Consider the following 19994-nt stretch of genomic DNA (forward strand, 5'->3'; position numbering starts at 1 on the left):
TGCTGAGAAATCCACTTGAGTAAATTTCCTAATCTGAACAGAAACTTTCCCTGAGGGTCATAGTAATTGGCAGGATGGTTTTTGTCACTCAGACATCAGACCAACAGTATTTACACAGCAGCAACCACTCTATCAGCGAGCCTGTAGAAATGCTGAAATTTACAGATCGATAACAGGCCTTTCAGTCCAAATGATTCATGTTAATGTTGATGAATCACCTGAGCCTTCTCACACTTTCCTTATTTAAGCCAACCTTGAAGGTTTTTTGATGAAGTGACACTGTTGATTGATGAGGGGAAGGGCTGTAGATGTCATACGTGGACTTCAGTAAAGTATTTGATAAGGTTCCACATGGTAGGCTGATGGAGAAAGTGAAGTTGCATGGGGTCCAGAGTGTACTAGCTAGATGGCTAGAGATCTGGTTGGGCAGCAGAAGACAGAGAGTAGTAGTAGAAGGGAGTTTCTCAAAATGGAGAACTGTGACCAATGGTGTTCCATAGGGATCCAGGTTGGGACCACTGTTGTTTGTGATATACAAATGATCTGGAGGAAGGTATAGGTGGTCTGATTAGCAAGCTTGCAGATGAAACTAAGATTGGTGGAGTAGCAAATAGTGAAGGGGACTGTCAGGGAATGTATCAGAATATAGATAGATTGGAGAGTTGTTCGGAGAAATGGCAGATGGAGTTCAATCCTGGCAAATGTGAGGTAATGCATTTTGGAATATCCAATTCAAGAGTGAACTATATGGTAAATGGAAAAGCCCTGGGCAAAATTCTTGTACAGAGAGATCTGGGTGCTCAGGTCCAATGTATTCTGAAGGTGGCAACACAGGTCAACAGAGTGATCAAGAAGGCATACCGTATGCTTTCCTTTATCAGATGGAACATTGAGTACAAGAGTTGGCAGGTCATGTTACAGCTGGAAAGGACTTTGGTTTGGGTGCCTGGAACGCGTTGCCGGTGGAGGTGGTAGAGGTGGGCACAATAGTGTCATTTAAGATGTATCGAGACAGATACATGAATGGGCAGGGAGCAGAGGGATATAGATTCTTTGAAAATAGGCAGGTTTACATAGAGGATATGGATTGGCGCAGGCTTGGGCAGCCGAAGGGCCTGTTCCTGTGTTGTTAATTTTCTTTGTTACTGTGTACAGAGGTAGTAAGCTTATCTCTGAACCAAGAAGCCCAGGTTCAAGCCCTGCCAGCTCCATAAGTATTTCATAACATATCCAAATAGACTGATTATAAATATCGGCTTAACCTCACTTTCTGTTGCTTTCTTTCTCACATCTATCCATTTTACCCATAAATGTATCTATGCTAATCACACCAATCATTCAATGTGGAAACATGTTGCACATTCTCACTGTTCTCTGGGTACAAATAAAAATCGCTTGGCATCTGCCTAAATGCGAACTCTGCAATCTGGCCCTGTCCTGATGAGTCTCATGCTACTGCTCAGAGTTTACTCCATCTTGTCAATATATTGCTGTTCTTCATCATGAGCAGCTAAGTGGAAAAACAACATTTTTCCAGTCCATCTTGTTCCTAGGTCTGGCAACAATTGTGGAAAGAGAAAGAGATAATATTTTAGGTTGATGGCCTTTCAGAAGACAAAAAGCCATTGACCTTAAATATTAAGCATTTTTCTCTCTCTATAAACCCAAGTACTTTCAGAATTTCCTGATATTGTTTCTGATTTCTAGCATCCACATTATTTGGTTTTATTGTTTGTATATCTGGTTTAATCTATTCTAGGCCAAGTCACTGTGACAGAATGAGCCATGAAGAAAATTGATCAAAATACTGACTGAATTACTTACTGTTGGATGGTTTTTTGTATTGTTTCAATGTTGTTCTGACATTGGTCTAACATGCGTCGAGTAATGTTCACACTCATTGAGTCAATGCATACATTGTCTGCAAAGCATTTGTAGAAATGACATTAAAAATAGTTTTGTTTTCAAATATATGGACATGTTTTAAAAAAGAACAGGACAATCAAAGTTGTAGAATTGAGCAATCAATGGTCTAGATCTACAATTCTGGGATGGAATCCAGCTCTGGTCAGACAGGAGACCTCCCACGATTTGTTGCTGCAAGAGCATTTTATCTTTATAAAATAAACGAGGGATACACTCATTCCAAGTTCAGAGCACAAAATTTTACCCCAGTTACTCAAGACACCCATGATCGATATGATTAATAAGGCCAAGTTCTGAACTTAGTGAAATGGGGACATGATTTGCTAAGGTATTCTGCACCTGACCTAGAAACAGGTTACACAGAAACTGTTGTCAACTGAAATGAAAAGAATCACATTAAATAAAAATAATTACAATTATATATCTTATTATAACATATTGAGAACTGCAGTATAACAACATACCAATATTGTGAGCCTCATCAAATACCACCACTGATTTCCGAGACAGCTCCTTGGAGACCAGGTCTGCGATCTTGGGGTCCAGCAGGTAGTGGTAACTATACACAATGATGTTTGCATGTAGAATCTGATAGAAGTATCACAAAGCTGATGCATTTGAGGATTAAAAGCAGTTAAATAACATATGATCCTAAAATATTTGTCCACCCATTCTGAAGGCAACATCTGGTTTGGACACCATTCAACAGAGAACCGCTCAATCTCTGGAACTTTGACGGAGACATCACTTGTTAGTTAGTCCTAGTGACCTACTCTACCATAGCAATGTCCTGTTCAAGCCTAATTCTGTTCTGATCCAAACTTACCAAACCCAGTCACATTTGTCACTTGCACACATAAAGACAAGTGTACGTATATTCACTCTCTTGCAGATAATCACTCATCCACATACACATCCACATGTCCATACAGATCCCCATGGCTGGGGGTCATTACAGAACAATCAGGACAGTATTGGCAGATATTTTCTCTATGCCCTTAGCCAAGCCTGCAAATGACCCCATCACTCAATCATCACCTCAGCAAACTCAGGAAAGATTGGAGCTGAAGCACAATATTCCAGGTAGTCTGGCTTAGATCCTTCCCTTGTATTGGGAATATGCGCATTGTGGAGGAGCTGAAAATGTGTTGCTGATTAAAGCGCAGCAGGTCAGGCAGCATCCAAGGAACAGGAAATTCGACGTTTCGGGCATATGAAGGGCTTATGCCCGAAACGTCGAATTTCCTGTTCCTTGGATGCTGCCTGACCTGCTGCGCTTTAACCAGCAACACATTTTCAGCTCTGACCTCCAGCATCTGCAGACCTCACTTTTCCCATTGTGAAGGAGATCAGGATCAGTTCTGATAAAGGGTGACTGGACTCAAAATGTTAACTCTGGTTTGCTCTCAATAGGTACTGCCAGACCTGCTGAGTTTCTCCAACACTCTCTAAGCTAGAATACTTTCTAGAGGAAAAATCCATCATTGCACCCTGAAGCTTGTTCAGTAAACAGTGCAAGGTCAAAGGTGCAGTACAGAGCCAATGCCTTACTTTGAAGAGAACTGGATACCCAAACCCTGTCATTTGCCAAAGGGAAAGGTGGAAGGCACTTACAGAATATCTGGCCAGGAAATAGGGACACCATCCTTTCTGCTTCCCATAAGCTTTCAAGTCATCCAGGTTATAAATTCCAGAAGTTAGTGGCACTTGTTTCCCATGGAGATCAAACTCCTGTCAGAAAATACACAAACAAATACTTCAGAATCAATCACTCAGTGAGAAAGCTAACATAGTGACTGATGTTCACAAGCTGGAGGTATCAATTAAATAAAAGAAGAGCACAAACACTGGCAAACTTGAGTTTTTAAAAAATAGACTGCAGGTTGTAGAGAGGAGAGAAGATTTACGAAGGGTAGGATGGAGAGAGACAGAGGAAGGCCAGAGATGGGGACAAATTGGAAGGAATATGAAGGGCTTTAGAGGCAGCAACGTTTAACGTATGACTTCAACAGATGCATAAAAACATTACCAAATGCAAGCTTCCTTCCAAACTACGCACCATCCGGACTGGTTCTCCTTCAATGTTACTGGAATCCCAGAATTCCTACCCAAACAGTCATCACTTTCTCAATAATTTTTAGTCTTGGCCCATGCTGTTTATATTTCATGAACAAAATAAGACAAAGGGGGGAAAGGGAGATGAAGGGAGGGGAGCCAAGGGTGTGAGGAGAGTGTGTGAGGAGAGAGGGGAGAGTGTGAGTGTGAGGAAAGGGAGGGAAGCTTTCTTCAGTTTTGATATGAGATGGTGGCAAACCTAGACAAGTCAGATCCTACAGTGAAATCTGGCTTGACAGATCATACGTTATAATCTTGCAACTTGGTTACCTCATAGTTAATCCACTGCATGTAACTCACATTAGGCTGCCAATTTACTTTTAACAAAAGAACAGAAGTTTATAATGCTCGAGGGGAAAAAAAGTAGAGGACAATTCGGTAAAATGTTATTATAAATGACAAAAAGGAAGATTCAACATTTTTCTTTGCAATATGCTTGACAGATACTAAACCCAGTAAAGTATCAATTCTAACTTTATTTTTTAAAATGTCTTACTCAGCTATTGAGATCACAAGCATTTCCCTTGAGTAACTTTCTGCACATTCATCAAAAGTGACTGTCCCTATCTCTCCCCGAGACACTCAGGCACATTTCTCACGGAACTCTAAGAAAAGAAACTTCAGGGCTTTTTCCTGTTACTTTGACTTCTTTAGGGCTGCTAAACAGCAGATCTACTGGCAAGAATCTTTCCTTCTAGACTGAACTTGCTTTTGGCTTATTTTTCTCTGGGTTGAAAAATTTAACTTAGTAAATCATTACCAGTGACTGGCTAGGTACTTGCCCAATTGTTTAGCTTAAGTCACACGATTTCTTAGAAATGTTGTTTTGATCCAATGTTTCTGACCCTTCACAAAAAAAAAGCTACCTTTGCAGACCTAAAACCCAAAAACCCATTTACCTCTACATTTGAACTCAAGTTGAAAATAACAATATGTTATAAACTTTCATCATATAAGAAACAATAATTTTCAAGTGAATGTGGGGAACCAAGAGAGGATGCAGCAAGGATGTAGAGATTGGATGTGGAATAAACATTCACAACAGCAAAGGCAGTCTGGTCTGTCCAAAAATGCACACACTAAGCAAACCAAGCTTGCAATGGTGTGAAGACATCAAGTGTAAAGAACCTGACTGTTCAGTTACTAGGCAGGGATTTTAATTTAGACTTTACAGATCTTAGCTGCTATCATGTACCTCATAGAACTGGCAGATGGGCACAGTGGGATTGCTGGAGTGCTGCATTCTGATGTGTGATGCAGTCAGGCTACGACACTTTCCATCAACTTCCTTTCCAAACCTCTGAGAACTAACCTGTAAATAGCAAGATAAAAATTAAACTACAGAAGAGCTTCATTATTTATTTTAAAAAGTAGAGAAAAGTTGCAATCCTACAACAGGTTTTCTAGGAACATTTCACCCAACTAGTGCCATTGCTCCACAGCTTGAAAATTGGATGTAGGTTTGCTTGCTGAGCTGGAAGGTTCATTTTCAGACGTTTCATCACCATACTAGGTAACATCTTCAGCGAGCCTCCAAACAAACCATTGCTGATGTTTCCTGCTTTATATTTATATGTTTGGGTTTCTTTGGGTTGGTGACGTCATTTCCTATGGCAATGTCATTTCCGTTCTTTTTCTCAGGGGGTAAATGGGATCCAGGTCAATGTGCTTGTTGGTAGAGTTCCAGTTGGAATGCTATGCTCCTAGGAATTCTTGTGCGTGTCCCTATTTTCAGCTTGTTCTAGGATGGATGTGTTGTCCCAGTCAAAATGATATCCTACCTTATCAACTTGAAAGCTACGATTGATAATAAGTCCATCTCTGGCGACAGAGAATTTAGTTGTGGTCTTGGCATTCAATGGCATTACCATTACTGAATCCCTCAGTATCAACATCTTGGGTATACCATTAACTGAACTAGACCAGTCATATAAAAGCAATTAAATGTCAAACTACAGAAGAACTGCATCATTTATTTTGAAAAGTAGAGAAGAGTTGCAATTCTACAGCAAATTTTCTCAGAACACATTTGTGGGTGGCATGGTGGCTCAGTCATTAGCACCGCTGCCCCAAAGCACCAGGGACCCAGGTTTATTCCAGCCTCAGGCGACTGTCTGTGTGGAGTTTGCACATTCTCCATGTCTACTCCAGTTTCCTCCCACAGTCCAAAAATGTGCAGGTTAGGTGAATTGGCCATGTTAAGTTGCCCACAATGTTCAGGGATGTGTAGGTTAGGTGCATTAGTCAGGGGAAACGTAGAATAATAGGGAAGGGGAATGGGTCTGGGTGGGATACTCTTCAGAGGGTTGATGTGGACTTGCTGGGCTGAATGGCCTGTTTCCACACTGTAGGGATTGAGTGATTTCTAAGAGTCTATGAAAAGCAGATCACTGACTAGAAATCCTGCAGTGAATAACTCACTTGCTGTCTCCCCAAATGCTGGTCCAACATCTATAAGGTGCAAGTCAGGAATATGATGGAATACTCCCCACTTGCCTGGCTGACACAGTTCCAACTACACTCAAGAAGCTTGACACCATTCAGGACAAAGCAGTCCAATTGAACTGTGACAAATCCATCACCTTGAACAATCACTCCCTCTATGACCAGTGCACAGTACCAAAAGTCCATAATATCTGTAAGGTGCAAGGCTCTTTTGACAGCACCCATTGACAGTGTGGCAGTCCCTCAGCATTGACCTGACAACAGAACAACACACGCGAGCACTGACTCTACAACAGTTTGATGGTCAGTCTTAATTCTACACCAAAATCCCAAAATTGAGATTGAAGTCACAGTTTTTTGACTTTTAACAAGAGTTGTGAATTGCAACTTTAGAGAGATTATTATTCACTGAAATTTGTACTTCTAGCAGAAGAGCTTATTCCCTCCTCAGACCTCAGTCTACATGACCAGCAAGACAGATATTGGAGGAGTTTGAGCAATGGAAAGCTCACTACCCTATCACCTTGTGGAGATTGACCTGTCAGTTCAGAGCACAAAGATGAAGGAGATCCAAAGTGCATGTAAACATTTGCTTCTTCAGCAATCACACAGAGCACTGTTCAGCAAAACTAACCTCTGGGTGGATGCAGAGATTCTTCCTGGAGCTCAGAGCCAGAGCCAAGAATTCAATTTTGTTGCCAGACAGTTTCTCGTAATAATCGATCAGCTTCCGCAGCTCCTCAATGACCTGAGAAGATGGGGGTGGGAGGTTAAGAGAGAACAGGGTGTAGAAGTGTGTGTGTGTGTGTGTGTGTGGGGGAGAGACAGACAGACAGACAGACAGAGAGGGGGAAGAGAGAGAAGAGTGGGAGAGGGCAGAGAGAGAGGGAAAGTGAGCAAAAGAGAGAGAGAGGAGAGGATGGAGGAATACACAGAGTGAGAGTTTTTTTTAATAAACAGGATTGCAATGTTCAGAAATATCATTCTTTATAAATGAACACAGCAAACTGCAGTGCTCAAAATTAAGGTTTTTACATGTTGACAACACAGACTGTCCACAGATCTTTTGATGCACATCCTGGCAAGAGTCAACATAACGTTTCTTCCTTTGCCCACCACCCAAGATCAAGAGGGTTACTTATTGAACTTTTTGCAGCCACATCCTCACACTTGCCAACTCCTTCATTCATTGCTGAGGTCACACTGTAAGATTATTGTGTATTTGTGTTGAGGTGCAGGATTTTAATTCACTGAAGAATTGGAACAATCAATATTCTCAATAAATAAAAATCCTCGAATCAACTTAAATGAAAACACCACCACATTTAAATTGACACAAGACAATAACCATCAGCAATAGAAGGTTTTTTTTCAATAACTGGCACACACTTCATAAGCAGCACATTTATTTGCACTGAACTTACTACCTGTGTGTTGACGCTATTTTGGTTCCCAGTCAGTAAGGCATTCCTTAGCTGAGAGTCTCCCTCCCCTCCAACTCTCCCACACACTTTATCCCTCTCCCCTCTCTAGTTGCAGCTTCTCGCCTCATCCAGTAAACTGTCTGCCACCCCTATAGCTAAGTACGGCAGATCCTCCTACTCCACCAAACTGTCAGACTCACTCATGTAGCTCCGGCTACCCTCCCCCAGATCACCAGGCAGACTCACTGCCCCACTCTGATAAATCAGCCACCTTGCCCGGCTGGCTTGCTAACCACACACCTTTGTTCCCACCCCACCCTATTCCCTAAACACATGCCACTAACACTAACACACACCCTGCTGATGTCCTGGCACCCTCCCCTGCCCATCTGCCTCACTTGGCAGCCTCCTATCCTGACCTAGCTGCATCAAATCCCGCCCCCCCCCCCCCCCCCCCCCCCCCCCCCCCCACACACACACACACACACACACACACACACACACACACACAACTGTTGCTGATGGATTGACTTGTTAACCTATCAGCAGCAAACATGAGGAGAAACAGCTTGTGATTGGAAGATCAATTTCTGTCCAATGTTTTCAGTTCCACTTAGCAGAGTGGTGACATTTCTCATCAGTTCCCTCCCCTACTCCACCCACAATTGTGATTCACTTTCTCTTTGTGATTTGGCCACTTTTGGGACATTCTCTACCCCTTCCTAGTTACTATATATTTTGAACAAAGATCTTGGGTGTCCAAGATCATCAAAACTTAAATGCTGGAAATAGAATCAACTTCATAAATACAATGAAAATAACACAGCCGTAAACTGTTGGAGGAACTAACCTTGGTCTCTGTGCCCCTGGGATAGAGAGGAGCAAGTGATAAGGATGAGGCAGATCCATCAATGAAAGATAATTTTAATCCTGGTTTGCAGTGTATACAGAGATTGTTAAAACAAAAATAGGGATTTCACAAATTGCACCCACCTTCTCGATCTCAGGAACTGTTCGAGAGCAGTAGATGAGTTTAGTCACTTCTGTTGGATATGTCTAGATGGGAAGAGAAAGGCAAAAAGGTGAGAATGTTTAGAGGTGCAGAGAGAGGGCCTCTCTCACATACAGAAACATAATGGATACAGAAAGAGATGTATTAGTGAATTGAACTGACCCCATCCACAGGGTGAGACAGAGCATAGATACATCAATTTCTAACAATGTCTAGATACCAGCCTGTATTGAGGCACCTTCAGCCAGAGCAAATTGTCCAGTCAGTTGAGCTGAGAAGGACTATAGGTGATATCTGCAGTTGAACTTCAGTAGCGTGAAAGGGTTAATATTGTTTCCCAAGAACTGGTGGCACGGCATGTTTCAGTATTAATGTACACAACACTTCCTCTCTCAAACCATCCATACCCTTTAGCCATACAGCTCCCACACACTGACCACCCACAAACACAACTTGGTCTGCACCCACCCATGACTCAGTCCGCAAGCACCCATAGCCACGTGCACGTGATTGCTTTGCATGTGAAATGTTACTATATAGAAGTTCAGGGAGTTCAAAGATGCCTCTCTGTCACCAAAAATATTGTTCTTACAAACAGAATAAAGAGGCTAATGAAATTGTATTGGGTATATTCAAACATTTGGGTGGCGAACATGATGGTGGTATTTAAGAAAAGTGGTAAGGAAAAGCCAGGGAACCACAGACTGGTGAGCCTGATGTCAGTGGTGGGTAAGTTGAGGGAGGGAATTCTGAGGGATAGGATGGACATGCATTTGGAAAGACAAGGACTGATTAGGGACAGTCAACATAGTTTTGTGTGGGAGAAATCGTGTCTCACTAACTTCATCGAGTTTTTGAAGAAGTGACAAAGAAGATTGACAATGGCAGAGCGGTAGATGTTGTTTATTTGGACTTCAGCAAAACATTTAACAAGGTTTTGCATTATAGACTGGTTGTCAAGGTTAGATCACATAGAATCCAAAAGGAGCTATCCGATTGGATACAAAATTGACTTGAAGGTTGGAGACAGAGGGTTGTGGTAGAAAATTGTTTTTTGGACTGGAAGCCGGTGACCCATCATGGGTCGCAATGGGCCAAGGATCGCAGATGGAGTTTATTGTAGTTAAATGTGAGGGAGTGTTGCTGAACAAAGAGACCTAGGGGTGCAGGTGCATAGTTTCTTGAAAGTGGAGTTACAAGTAGACAGGGTAGAGAAGGCATTTCGCACATTTGCCTTCATTACTCAGTCCATTGAGAGGAGGAGTCAGGGTGTCATGTTGCAGCTGTACAAGACATTAATGAGGCCACTTTTAGAATACTGCACTCAATTTTAGACTCCTTGCTTTAGGAAAGATGTTGTTAAACCTGAAAGGATTCAGAAAAGATTTACAAGGATGTTGCTGGGATTGGAGGGTTTGAGCTAAAGGAAGAGGTTGAATAGCCGGGAACTATTTTTCCAGGAGCATCAGAGGTCAAGGCGTTATTGAGGTTGATAAAATCATGAGGGGCATAGATAGGATGAACAGTCACGGTCTTTTTTTCCGGAGTAGGGGGTCCAAAACTAGAGGGCATAGGTTAAAGGTGAGAGGGGTAATTTGTAAAAGAGACCTGATGGGCAACCTGCAGAGGGTGCTGTTATATGGAACAAGCTGCCAGAGGTGATGGTGGAGGCAGATACAATTACAAATTTAAAAGGCACCTGGATAGGTACATGAATAGGAAGGAAATAAAGGGATATAGACCAAATGCTGGCAAATGGGACCAGATTAATTTCTGGTCGGCGCAGTCAGGTTGGATCGAAGGATCTGTTTCTATTTTGTACATCTCTATGACTCTGTGACTCATTCATTCCAGCTTTACATTAATTTAATAGAAATACATGTTGAAATGAAGCTTAACCTTTCCCCTCCCTGACTCATCCCCCACCCCTTTCCAACCCTAACCCAACGCACCCCAGAGAAGTAAGCAGCATTCTCACCATCTGATAGGCCACAAGCAGTGAAAGCAGTGACACAGTCTTCCCTGTGCCTGACGGCATTTCCAAAACCCCATGTCCCTAAGATACAGGAAGTGACACCAAGTTTGAAACAACAAGACATGATCAGCAAATATAAGCAGCCAAACATAAAAAACAAATCCTGACTCAAAAAGCCTCATCCTTGTGTTCAATTCCTTTCACCATTCTGTACAGCCTTGTGCTTTTGAACATACCATAGGAAATGTCTTTATAATAAAGAATGCGTTAACAATCCCCCCCGCAGCATATTATACCTATTGAGAGAAAGTCGAATTTGACAAACCTACTGGTCTTACTTAAGAGGTTACTTAGAATAGATGAGGGAGAACCATTAGATATGGTATACTGATTTCCAGAAAGCTTTTAATAAAGTTCAACATAACAGGTTATTGCATAAACAATAAAAACAAACAGTCACAAACAGGTTCTTCCCCACTGTTATCGGAGTTTTGAACGGATCCCTTTAATGTTAATTTCTCTCGCTGCCTTTTTGCCACGTGCAACATTGTGTCCTGGACCTTGTTTTGTTCCCCTGATGCACTTGTATGATGCAATGTGGCTGTAAAGCACACAAGACAACACTTTTCACTGTATCTTGTTACATAGGACAGTAATAATCAAATCAAAATTAAGGCATGTGCGATTGGTGATAATTATCTGGGCGTGGATTGAAATTTGTTCATAGAGAGTAGGAATAAGACAGCGACGAGTGGGGTATCGCAGGGATCAATGCTCTGCTCGTTATTCCCAATATCCATCTGGATACAGAAATCAAATGTAATATTTCACAGTTTGCTGACATTATCAAACTAGGTGAGACTGAGAGTGGTGAGGAGTGTGCAAAGTGTGAATGGCAGATGTAGCAGCACAGTGACTCAGTGGTTAGTACTGCTGCCTCACAGCACCAGGGACTCAGGTTTGATTCCAGCCTCGGGTAACTGTCTGTGTGGAGTCTGCACATTCTCCCCGTGTCTGTGTGGGTTTGCTCCAGATGCGCCGGTTTCCTTCTGCAGTCCAAAGATGTGCAGGTCAGGTGAATTGGCCATGGGAAATTGCCCTTGGTGTTATGTGCATTAGTTAGAGGGAAATAGGTCTGGATGGGTTACTCTTCAGAGGGTAGGTGAGGACTTGTTGGACTGAAGGGCCTGTTTCCACACTGTAGGGAATCTAATCACGTGATTGAATGTGATGATGCTCATTGAGGAAAAACAGAATGGCAGAGTATTATTTAAATGGAATAGGCTGGGAAAGACTGATGTTCAAAAGGACCTGAGTATTCTTGTAAACTGGTCATTGAAAGCTGGCATGCAGGTGTTGCAGGAATTTAGGAAGGCAGGCAGTATGCTGGCGGTTACTCCACAAAAAGTTGATGACAGGAGCAGAGAAATCTGACTGCAGATGTACAAGGCCTTGGTGAGACCATACCTGGAGAAGTGTGTGCAGTTCTGGTCTCATTACTCAACAAAATATATAACTGCCACAGGAGAGCAATGAACGCTCACCAGACTGATTCCTTGAAGATGGTTAGTTTCTCATACAAGGAGAGAGTGGGTCGACTGAGCCTGTATTCACTTAGGCTGAGGACAATGAAAGGAGGTCTCATTGAATTGTACCAAACTCTGAGAGGGCAGGACAGACAGGGCGCAGGGGTAATGTTTTTCACTGGCTAGAGAGGTGGAGTTCCAGAACAAGGACACATGGTCTCAGAATCCAAGGTAGGCTGCTTTGGATGGAGTATGAGAAGAGACGGTCTCCACTCAAACAATAGTGAACCTGGGAGATTTTCTACCACCAAAGCTTATGAAGGCTAGGCCACTGAATACTTTAAGAAACAAAGAAATAGATTTGAAGAAGTTAGGGGTGACAAGGGATATGGGGGGGTATTACCTTCAAGATAGATGACATATAATCATGATTACTGAATGGCACGGCGTTAGTGGCCAAACAGCATACTCGTGCTCCTATTTTCTATATTTCTACATTCCACTTTTAGTTTTACGAAAGGTATGCAGTTCATGTCCAGTCGAAGGATAATATTCCAGTGAGTGTTGCTGAGTTTAGAGGGTTGAATTATGAGGTCAGACTTTACTTGAATTCTCTTGGGTTTAGGAGATTGAGGAGTTGTCTGATTGTGGCTTTAAAAGTGACTAGAGGATCCTGCAGGTTAGTTGGAAATAGGAGACAGCAACTTTCACCCAAAGACTGCTGGATATTTGGCAGCCCCTCCCACAAAAGCTGATAATGATCAAATAATATGTTGAGAGTTGAGATTGATAGTTAAGGATGGGTATCAAAAGAAAAAAAAAAGCTGGTTTATAGAGTTAAGGTACAGAAGAAGCATGATTCAAATGAATGGCAAAACCTTTTGATCAGATATGAAGTGGCTTCCCAATTGTTATAGGTCTCATGGCAGGTTCAAAATGATAAAAGTATCGATCCAGTCAGCCAATATTTTCCCTCAACTATTTTTGCCAAAACAATAGTGACTGTGTTATAAAGGTATAAGGGGTACCGTACCTTTAAGAGAGTTGAAAGCTATCAAGGACTTATAGAGGCATATAGAGTACTGGAAAATTTACAACGTCACATTTGGTCCAGCAACTAGCAGTACTTGGATTGCTGAGACAAAAACAAATTCAAATTAGGCCAATCAGTTTAAATTACGTCCCAAGATACTAAACTCCAATCAAGTTTGAATTTAATATTTAGACAATATTAACACCAATGAAACAATCCAATGCTTTGGCTTATAAATATTAAACAAATTGAACAGTTGGGGAAGAATTGCCAAGCCACTGACATCTGCAGACTGCCCAGAGAATAGCTCTCTTAAAAGGTACCTTTACCTATCAATGACCCATGAAACGGAAATCTCCAAGAAGAAGAAAATAAGACAGAGGAAGATACGAGAAAATTCGACTGGCTGGTTTTAAAATTTGAAATTTTTGGTAAATCTTAATTGGGGTGGGGGGGGGGGGGTGTTTATCGGACCAATTTTATAAAAGAGAAAGTAAAAGGTAAGTTACAAAAAGGAGGTGTAAATTAATTATTGACTGTTAGACTTAAAGAATAATATTCGTAAAGTTTTTCTGCTTTAAATAGTGACTTTTGGGATAGTTCTTGGCCTCTCAAATTTTAACAGATTAAGTCACATCATACAGGTTTAAATTAGAGGGGGGGGGGGGGGAAAGAATGGTTTAGTCCATGTCCTAGCAAGATAACAAAATGTCTTGAAATGAACCTTCCAGCTCAGCGAGCAAACCTACATCCAAAACCTCAACCTGAGCTACAAATCTTGTCAAAACTCGCTCAGTGTCCTAGATTTTTTTAAATAAAATGTAAGTAAGGCAATTTGTTTAATTTCAGTAACTTGTGGTTCACAGGATGGAGTTTAAAAGAGAAGGTAGCGATATATACAAATATGACAAAACTCTGCCACCTTGTGATGAGAAAGATGTTGAAGCCTTCTTTATTTCATTTGAAAATTGGCTGAGGATTTTTGGGTGATGCTAGCTCAGACTAAACTGGTAGGCAGAGCTAGTGAGGTATTTGCCGTGCTGTCAGATGAGGGGTCAAGAGGTTATGGAGAGGTCAAACAGGCTGTTTTAATTGCTTACGAAGTGGTACCAGAAGCATTTAGACAGCGGTTCAGAAATATAAAGAAAGAACAAGGGCAGACTTACATTGAGTTCGAAGAATTAAACATAGCCATTTTTGTGACTTTTGAGAAGATTTGTAGCTCAGGTTGAGGTCCTTGATGTAAGTTTGATATCAACAAATACATTGACTTGGATCCCATCTACCACCCACTGAGAAAAGGAACAGGAAATGACATCACCACAGGAACTGACATCACCGACCCAAGGAAAACTAAACACATAAATAAAAAGCCGGCCATACCACCAGTTCTTCATATGGAGGCTCACTGATGATGTTGCAGAGTATGGTGACGAAACATCTGAAATCAAACCTTCCAGCTTAGCGAGCAAACCTACATCCATAGTCATTGGTGGGTGCATGCTTTAAAAATAGATAAGTCCTTTGAGGCTCCACGAGAGATTATTCTGCTGGAGGAATTTTAAAAACTCACTTCCAGAGTTGGTAAGCATTCACATGGAACAGAAAGTTCAGGAAGTAAGAGCAGCGGAATTGGCAGACGAATACATGTTGGTGCATAAGACAAGCTTCCAACCAGACTTTCGTCCTGTGAGGGAGAGAAGTTGGGATAAAGAGAGATCCTACACTATGAAAGAATGAGTAGAGAACACTGGTAAGAATTTACCATATGTTAAAGGAGCCCAGGAGGGTGAAAGGCCTTATGTATTTTCAGTGCTGGTGGAGTGGGTCATAGAAAATTACAGTGCTGGTGGTTTCAGAAGGGCACTGGGAAAAGGTGTTTTCACTGCCAGAAGGTGGGACACAAAGTTACAGTGCTGATCGTTAAAGAAAGGCACTGTGGGAAAAGAAGCTAAGCCAGTGGCATTAGTGAAGGTAGCTAAGGAGACCCCAGGAAAAGTCGAAGAGTGGCAGGGGCTGGGTATGGAGTTAGTGCCTGATCTCGACAAAGCATTCGTCTCTGTGGGTCAAGTTTACTCAGAAAGAACAGGGGGGAGAAGGACAAGACATTATACTTTTGAGAGATACAGGATCTAACCAGTCGCTGCTAGTAAGAGACAAATGAATATGTGCTCTTTCTGATCTATTACCCGACAGTGTGATAACTTGTGGGATAGACAGAGCAAAATTTAGCATTCCCCTATGTAAGATCAGGTTGGAGTGCCAACTCAAGTCTGGGGAAGTGGTAGTGATTGATAGAATGTCAGTTCCAGGAATTCAGTTTATTCTTGGGAATGATTTGGCAGGATCCATGACTGAAATGGAGACCATGGAAGGTTAGTGCTGAGGAGAAATGGGCCGAAGTGCACCAGGTTATGTTGCCGGTAGCATACAGACAGGTGTTGTTACAGGTAGCACATGATCTACCTATAGGAGGTCACCTAGGGGTACAAAAGACTCAGGCTAAGGTACAAAAACATTTTTATTGGCCTGGAATGCACAAGGATATGGTTAACTTTTGCTGTAAGTGTCATACATGCCAAATAGCAGATAAGCTATAGGCGGTAATAAAACCAGCACTTTTATTTCCAATTCCTGCATTTGAAGAACCTTTCATGCAGGTTATGATTAATTGTGTAGGTCCCCTCCCAAGAACTAAAAGTGGGAACCACGACTTGTTCACCATAATGGATGTGTCTACCAGAGTATTAAGGCAAAAAGAATGGTAGAGGAGTAAGTTGCTTTTTTCACATGGTATGGGCTACCCAGAGAGATTCAGTCAGACCAAGAGTCAAGTTTTACTACTAGGCTGTTTAAGGAGGTTATGGATCGCTTAGATATACAGCACTTTATATCCAGTGTGTATCATCCTGAATCCCAGGGAGCTTTAGAAAGATGGTATCAGACCATGAAGACCATGTTAAGAGCGTACTGTCAGGATTACCCGAATTTAAAAATGTGTTGCTGGAAAAGCACAGCAGGCCAGACAGCATCAAAGGAACAGGAGAATCGACGTTTCGGGCATAAGCCCTTCTTTCAGGAAAACAGAGTTTATGCCCGAAATGTCGATTCTCCTGTTCCTTTGATGCTGCCTGGCCTGCTGGGCTTTTCCAGCAACACATTTTTAAGCTCTGATACTCCAGCATCTGCAGTCCTCACTTTCTCCTAGGATTATCAGAATGCTTGGGATAAAGGTATCCCATTCATATTGTGTGTCATTAGAGATGCCCCAAACAAATCTACTCCGTTTACTCTCTCTGAGTTAATATTTGGACACGAAGTGAGAGGCCCTTTGAAATTAATTAAAGAGAAATTGATAAGACCAAATTTGGAGGTCTCACACTTGGGTTATGTATTGGGGGTGAGGGAGAGTAAATCAGATAAGTGAGTTAGCTAAACAGCACCTAAAGAGGGCACAGTATAGAATGAGTAGAGAGCAGAGCAGGTCAGGCAGCATCTGAGGAGCCGGAGAATCAATGTTATCGGATGTTTCTGCTCTGATAAAACAACACCCCTATTGGCTTAATCCTTTCAAAGTCAGGTCCAGATGGAGGTGGAGGCCATGCTTGACGAGGATATCATTGAGGAGCTGAAAAATGTGTTGCTGAAAAGAAGAAGAAGGGCTTATGCCCGAAACGTCGATTCTCCTGCTCCTTTGATGCTGCGCATTTCCAGTGACACATTTTTCAGCTCTGATCTCCAGCATCTGCAGTCCTCACTTTCTCCTAGAGGACATAAGTGAACCAAGTCAGAGTGAGTGGAGTTCCCCAATTGTCCTAGTTCCCAAACCAGAGGGGACTCTCAATTCTGCGTGAATTATCAGAAAGTCAACACCATTACAAAATCGGACTCATATCCAATTCCTAGATTGGGGGACTGTATCAAGAAAGTCGGACAAGCCAGTTACATCACCAAGTTGAACTTACTGTGTGGTTATGGCAGGTAACTTTATCAGAGACAGTGAAAGAAATTTCTGCATTTGTAACCCCAAATGGGCTATATCAATTTAGAACACAGCCACCACATTCCAAAGACTCATGAACAGAGTTGTGGCTGGGTTAATAAAATTGTGCAGTCTATTGGACAATGTAATGATCTTTAGTAAGTCCTGGAAAGATGACGTGCTATAGTTGGCTAAGCTCTTTGAATGACTACGACAAGCAAAACTGGCAATAAACTTCAACAAAAGTGAATTTGTGAAAGCAGTGGTGACGTTCTTGGGACATAACTTTGGTCATGGGAGATTGACCCCCACAGAACACAAAGACGAAGGCCATTGAGGAATTTCCACAACGAACCTCAAAGGAAGAGGTGCTTCAATTCCTAGGACTTGGCAGATTCTATCAAAGGTTTGTTCCAAACTTCAGTAATGAAGTAGCACCATTCACCAATTTGTTGAAGAACAAAGTTTTGGTGGACAGAACAATGCCAGGAGGCAATTGACCATTTTAAATCAATATTAACCACTACACCAGTTTTAGGTGCACCAAACTTTTCAAAACCTTTTAAAGTCGCCATTGATGCTAGTGAGTTGGAGCTGTACTGCTACAGGAAGATGAGGATGGGATTGAACTGTCAGTTGGTTACTTTTTGAAGAAGCTCAACATCCACCAGAGGAAATACTCCACGATCAAAAAAGAACTATTGAGTTTGGTACTGACCTTACAACATTTTAATGTGCTCTCTTAAAGGTACCTTGATCTATTAATGACCTGTGAAACAGAAATCTCTAAGAAGAAGAAAATAAGACAGAGGAAGATACAAAGACAAGATTCGACAGCTGGCAGGTTTTGAGATTTGAATGTTTTGGTAAATCTTAATTGGTAGTTTTATCGGACCAGTATTGTAGAAGGGAAAGTAAAAGATTTGTTAGAGAAAGGAGTTGTAAATAGTAGTTCATTAATATTCTATGTTAGACTTAAAAAATAACATTCTTAAACTTTGTGTACTTTAAGTAGTGACTTTTCGGACAGTTCTTAGCCTCTCGAATTTTAACAGATTACAGCACAGGTTAAATCATTTTTATGTTACAGGTTTAAATTAGCGGGATGATTTACCTTGTGTCGTAACAATTGATTAATATCGGGTTGTGCTGTGTTTAAATTAGTTATAAGATCATGAAGCACATTTGGAGTATTTGGGCTGTGGTGTACAGTCCTTACCTCTGAACTAGGAGGCCTGGGTTTAGGTCCCATCTGCTCCAGAGTATGTAATAACATCTCTCAACAGGTTGATTAGAAAGTTATATGGAGCACATCTAGAGATCCCAAGGGACATAGATGGGTGCGTTAGCTCTATTTGACAATCTCTGACCTTGTCCCCCTTCCCATTGTGTCCTCACAGCCTCCAATCTGTCATTTCATTACAGCTGAGGATTAAGATCTGACCATTTTGTAACAAAGTACCTTAGCATCAAGAATCCTTTTCAGCTCCAACATGTAGGAATACTGCTCAGGATAGATGAAATCATAAGGGAAATACACCAACAATCCATCAATATTCAATCTGAGGAAACAGAGAAACGCATTGCCAGCACTGGGAGTTAGATGCTGGTTACAGTATGTTTCAATTTATAAATACTATTTTAGAATTGTTACATTTTATTTTGCCCTTTGAATTGGAGATTCCTATCCACCAATTCACTAAAGTCAAGCTCATTGTCCCCATTTTTCAATCTCCTCTTAGTGCTGTTCCAATCTGATACATGCAGTCTAACAACTGCAATCACACCGAGCACCTATCCCGTCGAGCACCCGAAGAATTGTCTATCAATCAATAAGGCCACCTCTTATTCTTCTAAATGCCAATGAAAACAGGTCAAACTTACACAACCCCTCCTCATAAGAAAGTCCCTCCACACCTGGAATCAACAGAGTGAACCTTCTCTGCACTGCCTCCAGTGTTAGGATACCATTCCTCAGATAAAGAGGCACAAAAACTTCAATATCTCAGCTGTGTCCTTGTACAGCTTTAGCAAGCCCTCCATATTGACATACTCCATTCCCTCCGAAATAAAGACCAACAAACCATTTGCCTTCCCTGGGTAAAAGCAAGGACTGCAGATGCTGGAAACCAGATTCTGGATCAGAGCAGTGCTGGAAAAGCACAGCAGGTCAGGCAGCATCTGAGGAGCAGGAGAGTCGACATCTCCTCCCCTACCCCCTCATCCCCCCACCCCCTCATCCCCCCATTCCCCCCCACCCCCTCATCCCCTACCCCCCATCCCCCATCTCCCTACCCCCCCATCCCCCATCTCCCTACCCCCCCCTCCCCCTCCATCCAGGGGGCAGGAGCCCTCCAGCAGGAACACCCTAACCTACTGACTTGCAAATTAGCATTTTGTAGTTTATCCACAAGGGCCCCCATTTCCCCTCCCCCTCCAATGCACTCCCCACCCACCTCCCCCCCTCAACCCCTCCTCCCCCCTTTGCCCCCTTCCCCCACTCTCCCCCTTCACCTCATTTTCGCCGCTTCACTTCCAGGCCCCGCCCTCTCCGGT

The 19994-nt window shown here is 42.1% G+C and overlaps 1 protein-coding gene across 3 annotated transcripts in view; it reads right to left on the minus strand.

Moving 5' to 3' along the window:
* Window positions 1-19994, minus strand: part of ercc2 (excision repair cross-complementation group 2) — a 45977-nt gene extending 25983 nt beyond the window's left edge. For 2 of the 3 annotated variants that reach the window (XM_060856278.1, XM_060856276.1), the window contains exons 1-9: window positions 19953-19994; window positions 18901-19000; window positions 10901-10978; window positions 8904-8966; window positions 7121-7234; window positions 5237-5353; window positions 3541-3657; window positions 2391-2514; window positions 1825-1921 (exon numbers count right to left, since the gene is read on the minus strand). In XM_060856278.1, the coding sequence (XP_060712261.1) occupies window positions 1825-1921; window positions 2391-2514; window positions 3541-3657; window positions 5237-5353; window positions 7121-7234; window positions 8904-8966; window positions 10901-10978; window positions 18901-19000; window positions 19953-19957 (815 nt within the window). In that variant the 5' untranslated portion in view covers window positions 19958-19994. Of the gene's footprint in view, window positions 1-1824; window positions 1922-2390; window positions 2515-3540; window positions 3658-5236; window positions 5354-7120; window positions 7235-8903; window positions 8967-10900; window positions 10979-18900; window positions 19001-19322; window positions 19622-19952 lie in introns of those variants that run through there. The other variant, XM_060856277.1, reaches the window with a different exon arrangement.

Source organism: Hemiscyllium ocellatum, chromosome 47, assembly GCF_020745735.1.
Source record: "Hemiscyllium ocellatum isolate sHemOce1 chromosome 47, sHemOce1.pat.X.cur, whole genome shotgun sequence".
NCBI lineage: Eukaryota > Metazoa > Chordata > Chondrichthyes > Orectolobiformes > Hemiscylliidae > Hemiscyllium > Hemiscyllium ocellatum.